The 21,009-nt window shown below is 40.3% G+C and overlaps 3 protein-coding genes across 4 annotated transcripts; all 3 read left to right on the top strand.

The window, feature by feature from the left end:
- The first annotated feature begins 2,601 nt into the window (after positions 1-2,601).
- LOC128398931 (vomeronasal type-2 receptor 26-like) lies at positions 2,602-3,504 on the top strand. The gene has a single exon (XM_053360197.1). The coding sequence runs from the start codon at positions 2,602-2,604 to the stop codon at positions 3,502-3,504; it is 903 nt and encodes a 300-aa protein (XP_053216172.1).
- A 5,328-nt stretch (positions 3,505-8,832) lies between these two features.
- Positions 8,833-14,548, top strand: LOC128399483 (vomeronasal type-2 receptor 26-like). Of its 2 annotated transcripts, XM_053360989.1 has the most exons (4): positions 8,833-9,169; positions 10,026-10,152; positions 10,868-11,567; positions 12,465-14,548. In XM_053360989.1, exons 1-4 carry the CDS (start codon positions 9,050-9,052, stop codon positions 12,472-12,474), a joined length of 957 nt encoding a protein of 318 aa, XP_053216964.1. In that variant the 5' UTR covers positions 8,833-9,049; the 3' UTR covers positions 12,475-14,548. The 2 variants fall into 2 exon arrangements, with proteins under 2 accessions (XP_053216964.1, XP_053216963.1); XM_053360988.1 differs by having other exon boundaries at positions 10,868-14,548.
- On the top strand, positions 12,513-20,206 carry LOC128398930 (vomeronasal type-2 receptor 26-like). The gene is made up of 6 exons (XM_053360196.1): positions 12,513-12,628; positions 13,848-14,139; positions 15,075-15,932; positions 17,200-17,427; positions 19,037-19,163; positions 19,287-20,206. Exons 1-6 carry the CDS (start codon positions 12,513-12,515, stop codon positions 20,186-20,188), a joined length of 2,523 nt encoding a protein of 840 aa, XP_053216171.1. The 3' UTR covers positions 20,189-20,206.
- Positions 20,207-21,009: the final 803 nt, after the last annotated feature.

Raw genomic sequence — 21,009 nt, 5'->3', positions numbered from 1 at the left:
AAGGAATTACTGGAAACACAGAGGAGAAAACACATTTTCATAGGTGCCACAGCATGCCTCCTGCACTGTGCTGTATTTGGAACAAGGGAGCGGGTGGCACTGTGGTCTAAACCACTAAGCCTCTTGGGTTTGCCAATTGTAAGGTTGACAGTTCGAATTCATGCAACGTTTGAGTTCCCATTGTTCGGTCCCAGCTTCTGCCAGCCTAGCAGTTCAAAAGCATACCAATGCAAGTATGTAAATAGGTACTGCTGTGGCAGGAAGGTAAACAGCCTTTCCATGTGCTGTAGGACGGTGTCCCGATGCACCAGAAGTGGTTTAGTCATGTGCCCACATGACCCAAAAAGCTGTGTGTGGACAAATCCTGTCTCCCTCAGCCTGAAGCGAGATGAGTGTCGCACCCCATAGTCCCCTTTAACTGGACTTAACCATCCAGGGGTCCTTTACCTTTACTTGGAACAAGCATATGTCATAATCAAGCACTATCTGAGGGGCATTGTGGGAAATAAATACATCTCCTGGCATTTTAGTTCGTTTACTATCATTTTTATCAGGATTAGCCAACATACATCCTTTCAAGACAACATAATCCAAAATCTTCATGTCTGATAGATTATAACCTTGATGTGTATTTGCATCCTTTGCACCTTTTAAGTACAGCCTCCTATTTTTTCATCCTTATAAATTAGCTCCATCATGTTCTCAGAAGTATTTCTTTTAACAACAGTGTGGAGGAAACAGTTTCCTTTGATCAAAATGGAGAATTGCTTGCTGGATTTGACATTATAAACTGGATCACATTTCCAAACCACTCCTTCCTCAGGGTCAAAGTTGGAAAGATTGAGCCCATGGTTCATCAGGACAATGTCTTCATCATTGATGAGGATGTCATCGTATGGCCCGACCAGTTTAAACAGGTAGTGACTGTGGACATTTTGGGATCTATTGAATAATTTCCTCAATGTTCAAAATGTCACATTGTCTCCAGATTTTGTAGTGGATGTTAGAATGCTGAAGACAAATGTACAGAAATCAAGCAACACTGTCGTAATGCGTATTTTGTCTCATGTTTTCTTAATGTGGGCAAAGGACTCCATTTATAGGGAAGTTTCCCACATAAACACGACATGCACTCAAGAATTCATTATATTTCCTTATGACAGTATCAGCCCATTCCTTCACTGCAGAGAAATAATAATGAAATAAAAGCTCCACAACTTATTTTTGGATTTTTAAAAAAACTACTTTATCATTTACTAACAGATGTGCCCCATTTCCTTATGCAATGATCACTGCAGTTCAGGTTATAGAAGAGCTAAAAAAGAAGGGAAGGCATTTTGCTGCTATGATTGCTTTCCATGTCCAGAAGGGAAGATTTCAAACCAGAAAGGTAAGAAATGTCATATTTAGATGTATTCTATTTAACAGTTGCCACCTATTTAACAGATGGATAATATTTATTTTATAAATAGATTGGCTACGTAAAATTATTGAGTGTTAAAATGTCATGGGTAAAGAACAGCAGATTTGCAGCGATATGATTGGAAAAGTGGAAGATAAGGGTTATAGAAAGGAATTTATAAGTAATTCAGACCAGGGGTTGCTGAAAAAAGTTTAAAACAGGGATGCAGAAAAGGGAGGCATGGGGAAGTCGCTGAAATTGGGTATATGAAAAAAATTAGGAAATTATACATGTTTATATGTTTGTTTTTTAGTGTTTGTTGTTTGTACTGTCTTATATTATATGTTGAAAAACCAATAAAAAAAATTATAAAAATATATATATATATAAATAGATCGGCTACAATCCAGCCTGCTTCCACCAGCGTTTTAAATGCTTAAACTAATTGCTCTAACATTCAAAATGGTGAAATGTTAGCATCCACAAAGCATATGTAAAGGGTTAATGGCAAGGACTGTTGAAATCTGTGATGCCATACACTCTGTGGCAGTTATGGCAGTTAGCTGAATGGTCTTAACAGTTAGAGCTGCTGCTGTCTGCCTAAGAGTTAGTCAGTCTGTAACAGTTTAATTTATTTAAAAGCTGCTAGTAATTTAACTATCACCTACCTGCATCAAATATGATAATCTGCAACAGCATGTATACTAAATCAAATTATTCTTTAAACTTCAAACAGAGAGTATCCTGTGTAGTTTATATAGGAGGGAAAAGAGAGCTAATAAAAGGGTCAAACGATCCAGGGCTGTCTTCCACATACTTCACATGGGGTAACTTGGGTGGCTGAACAGAATATCAGACAAATTCATAGGGCCTAAGAATATTAGTGGGTTGGATCAGTTGAAACAAAAAGTCTATGCAAGCCCCAGCCCCAAACGCACAAATCAATAGACACAGAGGCCTCTGACACCTTCAGCCACTAGCAGGATGGTTTTGATTTGTTTATATTTCTGGATTTGTTTGGAACCCATGAGAAAGCAGGCCCTTGAGGCCTTGAACTCAGATTATGCAGGAAGTAGAATTTCTTATTATCCTTACTGCAAAATTAACTTTTAATATTTCAAGTTCACTACCCTCATTCAGGAACAGAATGCCATACTTAAATATCATATTATATCTATTTTCCATATATGATTTCAGACATGGATGATTGCTTTCAATGCTCAGAAGATCATTATCCAAACATTGACCAGGATGGATGCCTCCCAAAATACATAAGCTTCCCTACATACAATGAGCCTCTGGGGGTTATTTTGACCACATTTGCAGTTTTATTTTCTTTAATCACAACTTTGGTTCTTGGAATATTCCTCAAGCACCAGGACACTCCCATAGTCAAAGCCAATAATCGGAACCTCACCTATGTTCTCCTGTCCTCTCTCCTCCTCTCCTTTCTTTGTGTTTTGCTATTCATTGGCAAACCAGATGAAGTGACATGTCTCCTACGACAAACTACTTTTGGTGCAATCTTCTCAGTGGCAGTTTCCTGTGTATTAGCCAAAACCACAATAGTAGTTCTAGCTTTCATGGCTATCAAGCCAGGCTCTAGGATGAGGAGATGGGTGGGAAAACAACTGGCAACCTTTATTGTTCTTTCCAGCTTCCTTCTTCAGACTGTTTTTATTACTGTGTGGCTGGCAACCTGTCCTCCATTCCCAGATGTTGACATGCACTCAATCAATGAAGAAATTGTACTAGAATGCAATGAAGGGTCAAATACCATGTTTTACTCTGTTTTGAGCTTCATGGGTTTCCTGGCCTTTGCCAGCTTAACTTTGGCTTTCCTAGCTAGGAAGTTGCCCGATAGTTTTAATGAAGCCAAGTTTATCACTTTCAGCATGTTGGTCTTTTGCAGTGTGTGGTTGTCTTTTGTCCCAACTTACTTGAGCACAAAAGGGAAACACATGGTGGCTGTGGAGATCTTCTCCATCTTGGCCTCTAGTGGTGGCTTACTGTCCTGCATCTTTTTCCCAAAATGCTTTGTCATTTTGCTGAGGCCAGAATTGAACAGCAGGGGACAACTAATACTAAGAAATAAAGAATAATCAAGTACCTCATCAAGTCAATCCTCACAGATCTGTAATTAAATCATATTAATTTCAATTGCATCAAAATAATTGATGATTGACAGATACATTACAATTCACAAATGTTGTGTTTTGAGTTGCAACAAGAGTGATATAAATATGGAGTTCTCAACACACTGGGTGATAACCATTGTTATTCATACGCATTGTACATCCATATAAATATAGTCCATAACTCATTGATTTTAATGGAAAGAAAATTAAAAAAATTATTCCAGAGACTTAGAGACCAACTAAGTTTGTTGTTGGTATGAGCTTTTGTGTGCATGCACACTTCTTCAGATACATGCACACGAAAGCTAATACCAATAATAAACTTAGTTGATCTCTAAGCTGGTACTGGAAGGAATTGTTTTATTTTGTTTCGACTACGGCAGACGAACACGGCTACCTACCTGTAACTGATTTTATTGGGCTTGCTCTGAGTATGACCTGGATTAGACATCACCCTTTAAGAATAATATGAGAGTAATTTATAATTATTATTGCTTTGAAGTTTTCTAAAATTTTCTAAAATTCAATAGTACACTAAAAAGAAGAAAAGAAGAGGCCTAGCATCTATCGCTCCCACTTAAGAAATGGCTTTGGCTGAGATATGATAAACATGTTTTCTTTAAAATATTGCACAGCATCTTTGATTCAAAGCAAGTGATTACCTCACATGTAATTACCAGATTATTCAGAATTACATCTTCTCCACTTCCCCAGGGACCTCCTCTGCCCACATGCAGAATGATGAAACTAAGACTGGAGGCTCTTATTAATAACTATGAACTACACTTGGTTGGGTCAATATACATACAGAGACTCATCTGTCTGGCTTTGAATCAGCTTATTGAGTCACCATTCAAGTTAGGCTTTCCTGCTTAGTATTGCTGGAAAGCGATACTAAGCAGAAGCGATAACAGAAGAGATGAACTTGTGCCTAAATGACCAATCACTTGCAAGATGGTAGTGTTTAGGTTGCTGGTGCTCTTACTGCCACTGCAGGGGATGTGCAAGTTTCTTCCTCTTCCTCAATGTTCCCTCAGGGAACCTGCCCCTATTCTTCACAAATATTATCAGTCAGGAGACCTCATCATTGCTGGCATTATTTCTCAGATCTACATATTTTCAGATACCCTATCCTTTGAGAAACACCCATCTCAGGAATTTTCAGATTACCATATGTAAGTAGTTGCATGTTTCTTTAGAAACATATTAGATGCTGATGAACTTCACAGCGAACCCAGCCCTGGGTGTTGGACTTAACTGCAGTGGACTGACAAATAATTGGAACTTCATTTCTTTACATCTACCCCATTTGACCTTGTGTTTACACAGGTAGTGATCTGATATCTAAACCCATATTCTGCAGGATATGTAGACTCAAAACTGCAGTATACAGTGTATCCATTTCGCTTTAGGAGATTTGGCAGAATTCCTGGAACAGATTAAAATAGGGATATTGTAAACACTTCATTGAATTTCAAGACAATGTTCACACCCACATATAGAAGTTGGTATTTATTTATTTTTTCATGTCCTATTTCTTTGTTGTGAATGCAGTGAGAAATATTGCAAAGTACTTTTATTTGCTGCAAAATCAAGGAATGCACTGACTAAATGGCATTGCTTAATCAAATCTTTGGGGGGAAAGTGGGGGAATAAATCCAATTGCATCTTGTTTGATTTACTGCATTAAACAGGACAGAGGAGCCAAAACTTTTAAGTTGTTTCTGTTAGAGAATGTGAGTAACCTGCTAAACCATGGGCCAAGTTCAACCATTATTTTCTTACCTGTCCCCCTTCACTAAAGCGTAATTAGTTGTAGCAGTGGATAAAAAGGCACATTCACTGCGGGGTAGAGTAATCCGTTGAAGATTGAACAAATATCATTTTTTTTCTTCTCGAGACAATGCAGGCTTGGTCACACTATACAGGTCAGTTGAAGAATGGGGAGAGGGTCTGTGCACATCTGCATGTGTGTGCATGATGTTTATGGTGTGTGTGCATGTGCACACCTGCATGTGTAGGGTGCCCACATGTTCTTTATTAATGAGCCACATACTGTTTTATGGCAAAACACACTGCTGATGCACAATGGAGTGATGCAGCCCTAAGTCTGAAAAGGGGTTAGCCACCCCTGTATCTGGTCTGCTCACTTTTGCATGCGTTCACTCCTAAATCTCTTTTCTCCTGTTTTGGCATTAATCTGCTCCTTTGTTTTTCAAAAACAACAAACATCCCACAAAGAAAAATAAATTTAAGATTCTTTTGATTTACCCACTTCAAATATTGGTTTTCTTTTTAAACTTTATTGAAGAATTTTAAAACATTTACCAAGCCTAAAATATTGGCTTCCAGGACTAATGCTTGTACAGATGTCGAGTAATGCATGCAGAGATCCACATGGCATCAAAACAGGCTTGAAACTTATTTTACATTACAAATTAAGACCACATCTTGAAACTAAAGATACTTAAAACTAGAGCTTGAAGATAATTTCTCCATCTTGGCTGCTATGAAACTAGGTATTTTTTATCCATTGGAAGAAAAACTCAAAGAAAAATGCTACATTGGTATTTCCTTATTAGGGTGTGTATTCTGTGTGAATGAAGAACATGCAGACTACAAATAACTTTTGACCAGCAAATATTAAACATACAAAACACCTCATCCAGATTTCCTAGAGGTCAGAATAAATGAAAACCCCTTATTGAATTATGTCTTTTCTACATGTATTAAAACTACTGATTCACATACTGTTTCATGATCTAGTCTTTTACACCTGGGAAATGTGAGATTACAAACTATTTTTGAATTGGATAATGAACTGAAAAGAAGTCAATGTTATGATCTGAAGCAGATGAACTGTAATGTGGCATGTAACTCTCAATACAGGGTGCTGACTCACGTTTACCAACACATCCTGGCCTTGGCATTTGCTGTAAAGGAGATCAATGAAACTCCCCACATCTTGCCCAACATCACCCTGGGCTTCCAAATTTATAACAGTCATTTCAGTGCAAGCTGGACCTATGAAGCCTCAATGGAGCTTCTCTCAAGAAGGGCCAAGGCCATCCCTAACTATAAATGGGATGCTGAGAGCACTCCAATAGCAGTCATTGGGGGACCTAATTCTAATGTCTGTCTTCATATGACGATCATCCTGTGTACCTACAAGATACCACAAGTAAGATGCAAATTCATTCACATCTGAATTTCAACTAATTCACACAATACATGAAATGCAGCCATTCTTTGAAATTCCCCCTTCTCCAGATTTTGCAAAGCAGTTCTCCAATAAAATAATGTGTCCAAAAATGCACAGATTACGGTAAAGTGCATTTAAAAAATGCACATTAGTAAAAATATCCTTAAAATCCATTGTATTAGTGATAATGCTTTGCAAAAATGTGCATATTGGGCAAAATTTGCACACATGTTTTGTGTTTTAGGAGAAATTTTCATGAGGCTTAAAAAGAAATCTAATTGATGTGGTTAAATAAGAAACTTAAGAGAAATATTGACAGATCCTCCCATTCCTAACACACTGATGGGTCAGATTTAGCCAAAGCCCAAATCCTGAATTGGACAAATTTGGGTGGAACTAGATGACTTAGGTAGAAACAGTCCCAGATTGGGTCTGGCCTGCTGGAGTGATCTGGGGCTGTTGGGGCACGGTCTTGGTAGGAAGAATGAGATTTGTCTTCACATGGCTGTAGCAAGCAGTGCATTGAAGCACACAGTAAAACTGAGCAATTATATACCCTAGGCTGAGCATCTGGTGAGTTGAGGTTTCAATCCTGCTAGTTGCAGGGACCTGCTTCCTCAGCGTGTTCTTTGCATGAAACGCACAGGGAAAGTAGACTCCAGTAGTTGAACACATAATTCAATCCTGCAGGATCTACTTAACCATTATGCTCCCAGCCAGAAACGAACAGAAGAAAGAAAACAAAACTACACACAAGTAATTGTTTTATATTGAAAACCATTCTTCTCTTCTCATCTTTTTATATATATAAAAAAACCTTAGCTCATATATGGCTCTTCCCCAGTCATGAATAAAGAGTCTCAAGGAGTTTTCTTCTACCAAATGTTCCCAAATGGGGACCATCAATATAGAGGAATTATCCAGTTACTGCTGCATTTCCAGTGGACATGGATTGGAGTGGTTTCTCAAGATGGGGATAATACAGAAGGTTTTATAGACAATGTACTTCCAATGTTTTCCCAGAGTGGCATCTGCTTTGACTTCATAGAAACATTCCCAAAGCTAACATCTTCCAGTGGTACCACTGACATGGTGCAGGAGGGCTTTCACTGTGTTAGTGTTATTATGGGAAGCACTACGAATGTTGTGGTTGTACATGGAGAAATTCAGACAATGATAGTATTGAAAATGGTGCCCCAGATTGTAAAATTTGAGCATATACCAATGAGGACCAAGGGTAAAGTCTGGTTCATGACAGCCCAGATGGATATCACATCATTTCCATTCCAAAGAAATTGGGACATAAGTTTCCTTCATGGTTCTCTCTCCCTTGGAATTCACTCAGTGGATCTGTTAGCTTTCCAGAAGTTCCTTCAGATCAAGAACCCAAGCACAGAAAAAGAAGATGGTTTTATCAAGGACTTCTGGGAAGAGTCATTTAACTGTTCATTCCCCAGTTCAGTGGCAGATAATATAGGTGGGCAAACTTGCACTGGAGAGGAGAAGATGGAGGCACTTCCCATGTCTGTTTTTGAAATGAGAATGACTGCCCACAGCTATACCATCTACAATGCAGTCTATGCGGTGGCACATGCTTTGCACATCAGACATTCGTCCCAATTCAAGCACAGGGGAATGGCAGAGGGTGTAAGAAGGGAGCTTGCAAATCCACAACCTTGGCAGGTAATGTCCTGAAGATACCTCCATATGTTTTGGTGGGGAAATCTGGGCGAGCTTTCTCAACCTTCCATGAGATTAACAAGAAATTTCTTTTTGGAGAAAAGCTTTACAATACATCTAGCATTTGTCCCCCCCCCCTGCAGTACCCCATCCCAGAGACTGACAAATCTCCCCATAGTTTATTAAAGAACTTCTTACCATCCCTTCACCTGTGTACCTGTGCACTTTTGGGGGGATGGAGTTTCATAACTTGGTGCTGCTCTGATATTTTGTCCAGTATTTAATTCAACCATTCGTTGAGGGGAAGGGGAGAGGCGAATGGCACCATTTATTTCATCAAGACATTGATTTGTTTTAAATTAATCTGTTCTTTGTTTGAGAAGGGCATGCCTGACACATTAGCTCGCCCAAAGCTTTCAAGAGATCATAATCCCGTCCCTTGAATGTATTTTCACTATGTTGTGTGATAACATAGTTTGAGCATTTATATGTATCTTCCATCCTATTTTCATTATTTAGCTCCATCAGATTCTCAGAAGTATTTTATTTAACAACAGTGCAGGAGAAAATGTGCGTTTTGACACAAATGGTGAATTAATTGCTGGCTTTGACATTATAAACTGGCTCATGTTTCCAAATCAGTCCTTTCGTAGAGTCAAAATTGGGAAGATAGACTCTCTGGGTATCCAGGAAAAACCGTTCACCATTCATGAGGATGCCATTGTATGGCCCAACCAATTTAACCAGGTGGGTTCTCTGAATCTTTCAGGGTTCATTCCATCACTTGTCCCATGGTTGTTTCTCAGTATTCTGTAAATTTATTTAGCCCAATTCAAACTATGGCTTTCAATCTGAACATTTATGTTGTAGTTCCATAATAATGTGCCACTTAATGTTCATTCTTGGGGTGGCAGGGAAGACCTTGGCAATTCCACCCACCATTCAATTACATGCATTCTAACGATAGGCAATTTTGGCTTCACACACTAACCCCAAAATGTAACCCTCTCATAATTTGAGTGTGGACTTCATACATATCAATGAAACAGGTGAAGACACATTTCTTCCAGGACGCTTTGACTTTTGTAATGAATTTGAGTCGCACAGTTTTGTGTTATTTATAAGATTATTTAGGTTCAACATATCTTGCCTCTTTCCATACATAACCTTTTGAGTATTAAGATTCCCTCTTGGTACTTCTGCCACCCTCAGAAACATGAGGGATGGCAGTCTGGGAAAGGGAATTATCTGTGGCAGTTCCCAAAACATGTCCCTTTCCCCAAAGTGTCACGTCAAACATCCTCATTTATAGTTAGTATGGATTGGTGAAGATGCACCTCTTTACCCTGCGCACAGTTAACAATTTTGGGGTCAGACCACCTCTATTGTTTGATGCACATTCCTTTGGTTTGTTTTAAAATATGTCATTGATTTTAATGCTCACTGTTTTGGCGGCATTTGCTCTAAAAAGTGTTATATAAATAAATAATAGCATACCATAATATGAACCAAGGACTCAAGTTCTAAAAGCCCACTGCATTTGCAATACTTTCTAGTGTTCGTGATATTACCTAAAACATTATATTTTAATATTTATGGACAGACTCGGCCCATTTCTATATGTAATGATCATTGCGGTTCAGGTTATAGTCGGACCAAGAAGGAAGGGAAGCCATTTTGTTGCTATGACTGCATTCCATGTCCAGAAGGAAAGATTTCCAACCAGGAAGGTAAGAAAGGTTAAAAAATGTTTTCTATAGATGTATGTATACCACCTATTTCATAGATAATTTTGACCTGGTTATGTATATCAGTAGGTTTGTTTTTTAACAGTGATTTCCTTGATGTTTAAAATATTGCCCCAATTCATGGGCAATTGATTTGAAATCCATTATAAGTGAACTACAAGCCTATTTTTAATACAGTGTTGCATCACTATTTAGCTATGTTTAGAGAGAACCATTTGAATAAATGGGAAATCACATAAACAAGTACCACTGATTTCAGTGGATCTTCAGTAAGCATTTCTAAATCTGAATCAGATCCATTGGCACTTGAAGCTGATCAGCTTCACCATGCACATAGATTCACCTTTAAAATGAGCTGAGTAACAGCTGCAGAATCAGAAAGTGTGGAACCACCCGTTCTGGTCAGCTGATATTCTATTGAATTATCAAAATGAACTATTGAATAATCAAAATACTGAAGTAGTTTACAAAGTGCACAACTATTTGCATTATTCCAAAGAAATGACATTGAGTCAGAAGTGATCAAATGTGGGTGGGCGGAGAGAGGTGTGGCCTTGTCTTTGTGAGCCAACAGAGCCCACCACCTCTGACTCTCTTAAGAGTGTGTAATTAATATCTTTCTTTCTTTCTTTCTTTCTTTCTTGCTTTCTTGCTTTCTTGCTTTCTTGCTTGCTTTCTTGCTTCTTTCTTTCTTCAGACATGGATGACTGTTTTCAATGCACAGAAGATCAGTATCCAAACATTGGACAGGATATATGTCTTCCAAAAGATATAAGCTTCCTGTCTTACGATGAACCTCTGGGGATCAGTTTGGTCACGTTAGCTCTTTTATTGACTTTCACTACAACTTTGGTGCTTAGGATCTTCATCAAGCACAAAGAGACTCCCATAGTCAAAGCCAACAATCAGACCCTCACCTATGTTCTCCTTATAGCCCTCTTTCTCTCCTTCCTTTGTCCTTTGCTATTCATTGGCCAGCCCACAAAAATAACCTGTCTCCTTCGACAAACTGCTTTTGGAGTCATCTTCTCAGTAGCAGTGTCTTGCATATTAGCAAAAACAACTATAGTGGTTCTAGCTTTCATGGCTACCAAGCCAGACTCCAGAATGAGGAGATGGGTGGGGGAAAATCTGGCCATCTCCATTGTTCTTTTCAGTTTCCTCATTCAAATGATGATTTGTAGTGCCTGGATGATAGTCGCTCCCCCACTCCCTGATTTAGACAAGCACTCAGTGACTAAAGAAATTGTACTGCAATGTAATGAAGGATCAGTCACCATGTTCTACTGTGTCCTAGGCTTCATGGGAATGCTAGCCATTGTCAGTTTCACTGTGGCTTTCCTAGCTAGGAAGTTACCAGACAGTTTTAATGAAGCCAAGTTTATCACTTTCAGCATGTTGGTCTTTTGCAGTGTGTGGCTGTCCTTTGTTCCTACCTACCTGAGTACCAAGGGAAAGTACATGGTGGCCGTGGAGATCTTTTCTATTTTGGCCTCTAGTTTTGGATTACTTGGCTGCATCTTTTCCCCCAAATGTTATATCATTTTGGTGAGGCCAGAGTTAAACAGCAGGGGACAGCTTAGCATAAGAAAGAATTAAAGCATGAACAAGTCTATTAGATGTAGCAAATCATAACTGGACTACATCTCCTTGTATTCATTTTGCTTCTTCTCAGAATGCCTCAACCCAACAAAGCAAACAGAGAAGCCCATGTAGCTGTTCTCCCTGGACTTTCCCCTGACAAAGTACTCTGATTAAGGGAAGCAGTGGATCATGTATCCTAGATTCATAGACTGGGGAGGGACCGTAATTCCACGATGCTGACTACACATTTTGGAAACTACATTGGTTACAAGGTCTTCTATAATGAGCTTCTAATTTCTTCCTTCCCCAATACAACAGTGGTCCCTTATTATCAAGTCAAAGGGTAATAAAAAAAACAGTTCTGAATATGTGACAAACACATTTTCTTCAACAATTCCAGAGGGAATTCTTAGCACTTTATGAGTAATTACATTGCTTCTTGATTATTAACAGGGCTATAATTTGAGCTGCTGCTTCTCAAAAAACAATGGGGACTTACAGTGACCACTGACTTGTGATCCACAAGTCTGGTTTTGGATACTCCAACATTGCATCATCTCGGGAAAATAAACTACCATTTAAACAAGACATTTTTTATCTTGGAGAAGATAAAACATAGTTTTTGCATAGAACAACCAGTTGCCTTTGTATTGAGCATGGTGGTTTTAGTGTTCTTGCTGCTGGAACTGATTTCTTACATTGTATGTCAGGCTCAAATAGCAAAATGCAAGCTCCAAAGTCCACACCGTCCACTTCACATGTATCATCAGCCAGGAGAGTTCCTCATTGGTGGCATAGTTTCCCATGGTGGCTTCATCTCCTCTCCAGCAACATTCACTGAGGAACCCCCACCAGCGCTGCCTGAAGAACTTGTGTAAGAACTAAGCCACTTATTTATTATAGCACAGGAATGATCAAACTTAGTTTCAGCCTCAGAATAATGACTGAGGCTGCAAACTTATACCCATTTACCTAGGGATAACCACTTTTGATTTCAGTGGGACATATGCTGGTGTATAATCCATAAGAATCTTGTGTGAATTAAAAGAATACTGTAGAAGCTCCCATTTCTCAATAGGGAAATAAATATAAATGTATTGAAATGTGTATATATTTGTATGTCTGAGATAGCCCTTTTGAACAGCCGTTTTCGATAGACTTTATCTGAACAGGAGTGTAAGTGAGAATCAATTAAAAAAAACTGTTCTGAACCAAAATGCCCATATCATTTCATTTTCTGATCTTAGTCTAATATTTGTTTCACAATGATAGTATATATTATGAAGTATAGAAATCTGTGAATTACAACCACTCTCACTGCCTCATGAACAAGGAAGCTGTCATTGCATGACAGAACTGAGAAAAACTGTAAATGTCAGCGAAAGACTTCAGATGTTTCAGGGAAAGACCCCAGGGGTTCCAATGTTCCAATGGGCACCACATTAGCAACCCCTGGTCTAGATACCATTGGCCTTTACAGATTGGAGAACTGGGGCAAAACTAACAAAATGAATTTCAGTCGGGACAAATGGCGGGTTCTGCACTTAGGCAGGAAATATCAGCTGCACAAATCTAAGATATGGAAAACCTGGCATGCCAGTAGCACATGTAAAAAGGATCAAAGAGTCTGCATCAACAGAAGTATAGTGAGCCAATCAAAAGAAGTAATAGAGGAGTGCTATTCTGCCATGCTCAGACCACACCTGGTGTACTTTGTTCAGTTGTGTTCAGCACTACTTAAGAAGGATATTGACAAGCTTCAACGTGTGCTGAGGAAGGTGACACATATGATTAGGTGTCTGGAAACCAAACCTTGTGAGGGAACGTTGAGGGGGTTGGGTATTTTTAGCTATGAAAATAGAAGACTGAGGGGAAGTAGGATAGCTATTCTCAAGTATCTCAAAGCCTGTCACCAGGAAAATGGAGCAAGCTTGTTTCCTAAAAATCTAGAAGAACTTGCTGATTATAATAACTGTTCAGCAATGGGATTGACTGATAGTTAACTCCACTGAACGGAAAATGATTAACTACTGTGTTGATATGTAAAAGGATATATCAGTTCCTTCTATTGCCATTTGCAACTCTCATTCTAGGGTGGTGCCTAAGGTTTACCAGCACATCATGGCCTTGGCATTTGCAGTCAAGGAGATCAACAAAGACCCTCACATCTTACCCAATATCACCTTGGGTTTCCACTTGTATGACAGCAATAACAATGCAAGAAACACATATTTTGCCACACTGCTGCTTTTATCCAGGGTGGAGAAATTTCTTCCTAACTATATATGTGATGTTGAAAGTAATCTGGCAGGGGTCATTGGGGGACTTGATTCTGAAATCTCCTTTTATGTGGCAACTGTTTTGGATATCTATAAGATTCCACAGGTAGGACACCTGAGTACAATACCTCTATTAGCTTGTATAGAGAAAGAGGCTGAATTCACAGCACCTGTTCAGGGTGTATTACTAGTTCAGAGTGAGGATGGAATTTGGAGCAGAACCAGTTCCTTGGAAAATACAGAAGGTACAGAATTAAAATAAAATAAAATTACCTGAATAAGGGGAAAGAAACACTGCGATACAAGAAAAAATATGTCACACCCCCAATCTCTTACACACACCTCAAGCACACTGATATCCCAAAGGCCACTGAATGTTTAGGGGGAAAGGGCTTTCAAATTAAACATACTCTGGAGGTATGGCAAATTGCAGATACAGTCCAATTCTGCAGAAGAACAGTAATAGTACTAAGCAGCTGGTTCCAATGTGAAATAAATGTTCATAAGTGAAGTCTGAGAAGCCTTGGGGGGGGGGAGGCAGAAATGGAAGTTGTGGCAGTTGGCAGTTGGCAGTTGGCAGATGCACGATGTGCATCATGAAGACAAAAGAAGCTTCAGAGAAGGAATGTGTATCCGACCCATGTTGCAATTCTGACATGGCTACGGTAAATAATGCCTCAAGTAGGAGTGGAGAATCCTCTATTAGGGAGGTGTGTCCCTCCAATCAGTTTTATACATTGTACAAGACCCTGCAAGTATGCATAAGTTTTTGTTTTGTTTGTTTTTTAAAAAAAATAGGAACAATGCCCCCCTCATCAGCAGAACAAATATTTAACAAGCAGGAATGGGAGATGATCCCATTTTTAGGCCATTTGCATGTGTACCTTTGTATAAATGAGAGAGGGCAGGCAACCCCTGATGGGTGGCAAAATGCAAAGGGCATGTCTGACTAACAGGATTCATAACATGATGTATATTAATATTTTGAAAGAACAATGCAAATATTACTTTGTCTCTTCTCTTCCTCCATTTACTTTTTAGCTCATTTATGGCTCTGCTCCGGTGATGAATGATAAAAGCCCAGGGCTTCCCTTCTACCAGATGGCACCCTCGGAAGCCCTTCAGTATGAGGGAATTCTCTCTTTGCTTCTGCATTTCAGGTGGATGTGGATTGGAGTCATTGCAACAGACAATGACAATGGAGAAAGATTTGTGCAAACCATTTCCCCAATGTTTACCAAGAATGGCATCTGCTTTGCATTCCTAGAAAGAATCCCCAATTTTAGTTTTATTTCTGAAATTACTGACATGCTACAACAGGGTGCAACAATAAGCCAGAAAATTTTTATCAGCAAAGCTAACGTAGTGCTTGCCTCTGGAGAATCTTACTCCATGGCAACTTTTAGATGGCTTCCAAACCTATCAGAACACGATGACATAAAAAATAATGTAAAAAGTAAAGTATGGATAATATCAGCCCAGGTTGAGTTTGCTTCATTTGTCTTTCAAAGGAACTGGGATTCAAGAGTATTCAATGGTGCTATATCCTTTGAAATTCACTTCAGAAACCCACCAGGATTTCATCAGTATGTTGTGCACAGAAACCCTTCCAGCACAGATGGAGACGGCTTTATCAGGGAATTCTGGCAACAGGCCTTTGAATGTGTACTCCCAGATATCACTGCAGACAAGACAGAGGGGAATATTTGCTCCGGAGAAGAGAAACTGGGGGACCTTCCTGGATCACTTTTTGAAGTGAGCATGACAGGCCACAGTTATAGCATCCACAGTGCTGCCTACTCCGTGGCCCATGCTTTACATGCCATGTCTTCCAGACTCAGGCACAGAGGAATAGCATTCAGAGTGAGAGGGAAGAATCTGAATCAACAGTCTTGGCAGGTAAAGGCTGAACATTCTCAATTGGCAAAGCCCTGTTACTTCCTGACACTTTTTGCGTTCCCAAAATGCTATCAGCTTGATCTTTCCTCTCAGAGTTCAAACATTTGTGGTAGTGTATTAGGAAGAAGACAGCATCTTAAAAAGTAGAGACATCACCTTGCCAACAAAGGTCCGTATAGTAAAAGCTATGGTTTTCCCAGTAGTGATGTATGGAAGTGAAAGCTGGACCATAAAAAAGGCTGATCACCGAAGAATTGATGCTTTTGAAGTATGGTGAATTTGAATTATGGTGAATTTGAATTATGGTGAATTATGGTGCTGGAGGAGACTCTTGAGAGTCCCATGGACTGCAAGAAGATCAAACGTATCCATTCTGAAGGAAATCAGCCCTGAGTTCTCACTGGAAGGACAGATCGTGAAGCTGAGGCTCCAGTACTTTGGCCACCTCATGAGAAGAGAAGACTCCCTGGAAAAGACCCTGATGTTCGGAAAGATGGAGGGCACAAGGAGAAGGGGACGACAGAGGACGAGATGGTTGGTTGGTGTTTACGAAGCTACCAGCATGAGTGTGACCAAACTGCGGGAGGCAGTGGAAGACAGAAGTGCCTGGCGTGCTCTGGTCCATGGGGTCACGAAGAGTCAGACACGACTAAACGACTAAACAACAACAAATTAGGAAGAAGAACCCAGAACTGAATTTATAACTCTGCAGGCAGAACAGGAGGTGGCACGAATATGATATCCTACATGATTCCCCACATATTGTGCTGCTTGCAAATGGCGGTAGATCCTATAGGAAAGGGAAGTGATGGCTGTGTCCTTCTCTGAGCAGCTATTGCCCTGCATTTGAGGAGAAAACATTTTTATGAGGGAAGCTTTGCAGCCTACTGAGATGCCACTGCATTCACAGATAGGAAGCAGTGGAATGGTTTAGAGAGATGTTCAGCATTCCCTCTATCCCATATTAACCAAATCTTTCCTTAGAGCAGGGGGTCGCACACTACTGGCGTGTCTTCTGAGATGTTCAGGGAGAAAGGGAGGGAGGGAGGGAAACCTCTCTACTCATACATATTTAACTCATGGGCTAAATGAAGGGTTGTAAGAATGAGAAAGAGGCATGTGTGTGAAAGAAAACCGATTGGCTCTCTCCTTACTTGCTGTAGGTTCTACTTGCTGTAGGTTCTGCCCACGGGGGGGGGGGGGATGCTCCACCCTGCATTAGACTGCAGTCTTTTCCAAACCCCTGTCTTTTCTGTTTTCAATCTAGCTCCATAACTTTCTGAGAAATATCTCATTTAACAATACTGCAGGAGATGTGGTCTTCATCAACCAGAATGGAGAGGCAACATCTAGCTTGGATATTGTCAATTGGATCATATGCACCAACCAAAGTTTGCACCGAGTGAGAGTTGGGAGGATAGATCCACAGGCTCCTCCTGGCCAATCATTTCTCCTTGATGAAGATGCCATCACATGGCACAGTTGGTTTAACCAGGTAGGGTTGCATTGTTTGCTAATTCAAAATAGATTCAGTATTGAATAAGCAATCATTATCCACCTGCAGGTGTACTCACTGTTCTTTGAGCCGCAAGTTGAGGAGTGGTGTATGACTAAACTATTGAGGTACCAGACTAAGAGCCAGAGATTTACTGCTAGAAGCCACATAAGGATTAAAGGCAAATATTTTATTAAGGAGGTTACAAAACAGAAGATACAATGTAAATATGCCTTAGGGGGGTCCAAATTCAGACAAAAATAACAACAGCTAAATTGTGTCAGCCTAATCCCAACCATTCACAGACCACACTACAAGCTGCATCCACGCAAATGTGGTTATTGCACCACAGAATCCTCCATCTGAATGTGGGTCATTAGGTCCAGATCAAATATCAGTTTTTCTATGGAAAGGCCTGGAGACAGGAGGGCAGGTTTTCTTTCAGTCAAATAGAGCCTCTGGGTACATTTCCCCAGCACAAGAGGGGATACATGCTTAGAGACCATGAAGCTACAAAGTGGATTTCTTCACAGTCATTGTGTTCTTGAAGCAACCTTACATCTAACATTGCAGACAAGTGGTGAGTTGGACTGATGAAATGGATTATTATTTTCCGTTGGAAGACTTCAACCACAATCCTAAGTAAAAAAGGAAACTATTGTAAATTAAACAAAAGCAATTGGGATTTCTTTACACTTATTAAATACTGATTTAATAAGTATTGAAAGATGATGTAAGAATTGAATCGCCCCAGAGTTTTGTCTTTCTTGCTAGAAAGGTGGGGAAATGAGGTGGTTGGGGAAAGGAGGCATAATAATACTAAAGGAAGAAATCAAGGACAGCAGCAGATGCAGGAGACCACTAGTCAGTGGAAGAGATGGAAGCAGGAGAAGTGGTGAAGATTGAGAGAGTGAAGGAAGGACAGAAGAAGAAAGGTGTGAAGAGCAAGAGACAGAGCATTAGGAATGTATGCATCAAACTTTTAAAAAGAGTGATCTCAAAATATTTTTTTGAGGTATATTTTGTTTATAGCATGCTGAGAAAAGTTTTGCAGCATTCCAGGGAGTGTCATAGGTCTTGGATAGCTTCATTCTAATTCATGTATTTGTCCAGAATATTTTTGTATTGGAATTCACAAAGATTGCATAATCATCATCATCATCATCATCCACAACCTGAGTAGGTTTTCCCAGCCACTCTGGATGTCTTATTCTGAACTCTTCCCTAGGCAGCATCTGATGGGTCCAAGTATAGGTGTATCCACCGGCACCAAAATCAGTTCTAGAGCTGTCTACCTAGTGGACAGCATACTCAACATTAACAAAATTAACAGGGAAACTAGAGTAATTTCAAAGTGTACTTTAATGGACAGGGCAATCTTTGCAGAACAGATGGGGTACTGCACATACCAGAGCAATATCAAGGGCATATCACAAAACTTCAAACATTACTACTACTAATACAAAAAGAAGCAATTGCTCTCTGTATAGTGGTTACATATTACTGAAGTGCTGTGTCAGATTAGTAACAGAGAAAGGCCTGAGAACATAAAGGATTCCAAACTCATTAGACTCTTTATGAACCTTCTGTTCTTTCATTTATGGATTAGACTCAGCCTCTTTCAGTCTGTACTGAGCGTTGTCTTCCAGGATCCAGCAAGAAAGTGAAGGAGGGACAGCCACCTTGCTGCTACGATTGCATCCCATGTGCAGAGGGGAAGATTGCAAACCAGGATGGTAGGAGAAATAAATAGATTAAATAGATCCAAACTTAGTACTCAGATTAAATAGAACAATAAACATTTCAGTAAGCTGATATGATATGAGCTAAAGGTCTTTTCCTTAATATTATTTCCCCAGATATGAATGACTGTAATAAATGCCCAGACAAAGACTATCCAAGCAAGAACCAAGATGCATGTCTACCCAAGGATATCAGCTTTTTGTCTTATGAAGAACCTTTGGGCATCAGTTTAGCCTGCTGCTCTCTTTCCCTTTCCTTGATCACAGCTCTGGTACTAGGTATATTTATGAAACACCATGACACACCCATTGTCATTGCAAACAACCGAAACCTCACCTACACTCTCCTCATCTCTCTCCTGCTCTGCTTCCTGTGTGCATTGCTCTTCATTGGCCAACCTGAGAAGGTGACGTGCCTCCTCCGACAAACAGCTTTTGGCATCATCTTCTCAACTGCTGTTTCTTGTGTCCTGGCAAAAACCTTCACTGTGGTTTTGGCCTTCATGGCTACAAAACCAGAATCCAGGATGAGGAAATGGGTAGGGAAAGGACTAGGCCACTCCATTCTCCTTTCCTGCTCCATAGTCCAAGCAGGAATATGTACTGTGTGGCTGGCAACCTCTCCCCCATACCCAGATGTGGACATGCACTCAATGACAGAAGAAATTATACTAGAATGTAATGAAGGGTCTGTAACAATGTTTTATTGTGTCCTCATGTATATGAGCTGCCTGGCAACTGTAAGTTTTGTTGTGGCTTTCCTCGCCAGGAAGTTACCGGACAGTTTCAACGAAGCCAAGTTTATCACCTTCAGCATGTTGGTCTTCTGCAGTGTTTGGCTGTCCTTTATTCCCTCCTACCTGAGCACCAAGGGGAAATATACTGTAGCTGTGGAGATCTTCTCCATCTTAGGCTCCGGTGTTGGGTTGCTGGTTTGCATCTTCTTCCCCAAATGTTACATAATCATTCTGAGGCCAGAGCTGAACAATAGGGAACAGCTAATAAGGAAGAAAAATTAAAGAAATAATACACCTGTCCTTTTCTGTATTTTGTGCTTTTCTCTGTGTGTACAGTAGAATATTTGCAAACACGTTTTTGACTGCTGTCCCATTTCCATATGTAATGATCACTGCAGTTCAGGTTATAGAAGATTTAAAAAAAGAAGGGAAGGCATTTTGCTGCTATGGTTGCTTTCCATGTCCACAAGGGAAGATCTCAAACACGAAAGGTGAGGAATGTCATATGTAGATGTGTTCTATTTAACAGTTGCTGCCTATTTAATAGATGGATACCATTTATTTTATAAATAGATCGACTGCGATCCAACTGGCTCCCATCAGTGTTTTAAATGCTTAAACTAATTGCTCTAACATTCAAAATGGTGAAATGTTAGCATCCACAAAGCATATTGTCAGGGAATCAGGAGCAGGAGCACTGGGGAGAGAGGATTGGGAGAGCGAAGGGGAAGAATCCGAGGGCAGCGTAGGGGAGTATGACAGTGGCCCGAGAGATTCCATGAGTTTCTCCAGCGAATCAGAAGATTCCCAGAAGGGGGCGCCGATGGTCAGGGCAAGGGGGGTCCCAGGGGGGACGCACCAGAAACAAGGAGCCAGAGGGGAACCCCAAAGCAGCAGTGGAGGATCGGGACCAGTTTCCCCACCAGAGCATAGTGGGGGGGAGGAGTCACATGTGTCAGGGCCAGCGTCTCCTCCAGAGAGGGAGTCAGGGCTGACCACGCCTCCATCGGAGAGTGGGGGAACGGAAGGGAGGTCAGTTGCAGCTAGCCCCCCCGAAGGGGGAAGCAGTGGCAGCAGCAGTGAAACGGTCAGGAGGAAAGCTG

The sequence above is a fragment of the Podarcis raffonei genome, chromosome 13, assembly GCF_027172205.1.
Source record: "Podarcis raffonei isolate rPodRaf1 chromosome 13, rPodRaf1.pri, whole genome shotgun sequence".
NCBI classification, from domain to species: domain Eukaryota; kingdom Metazoa; phylum Chordata; class Lepidosauria; order Squamata; family Lacertidae; genus Podarcis; species Podarcis raffonei.
The sequence above is the reverse complement of the archived record's forward strand: the minus strand, read 5'-3'. Positions and strand labels throughout refer to the sequence as shown.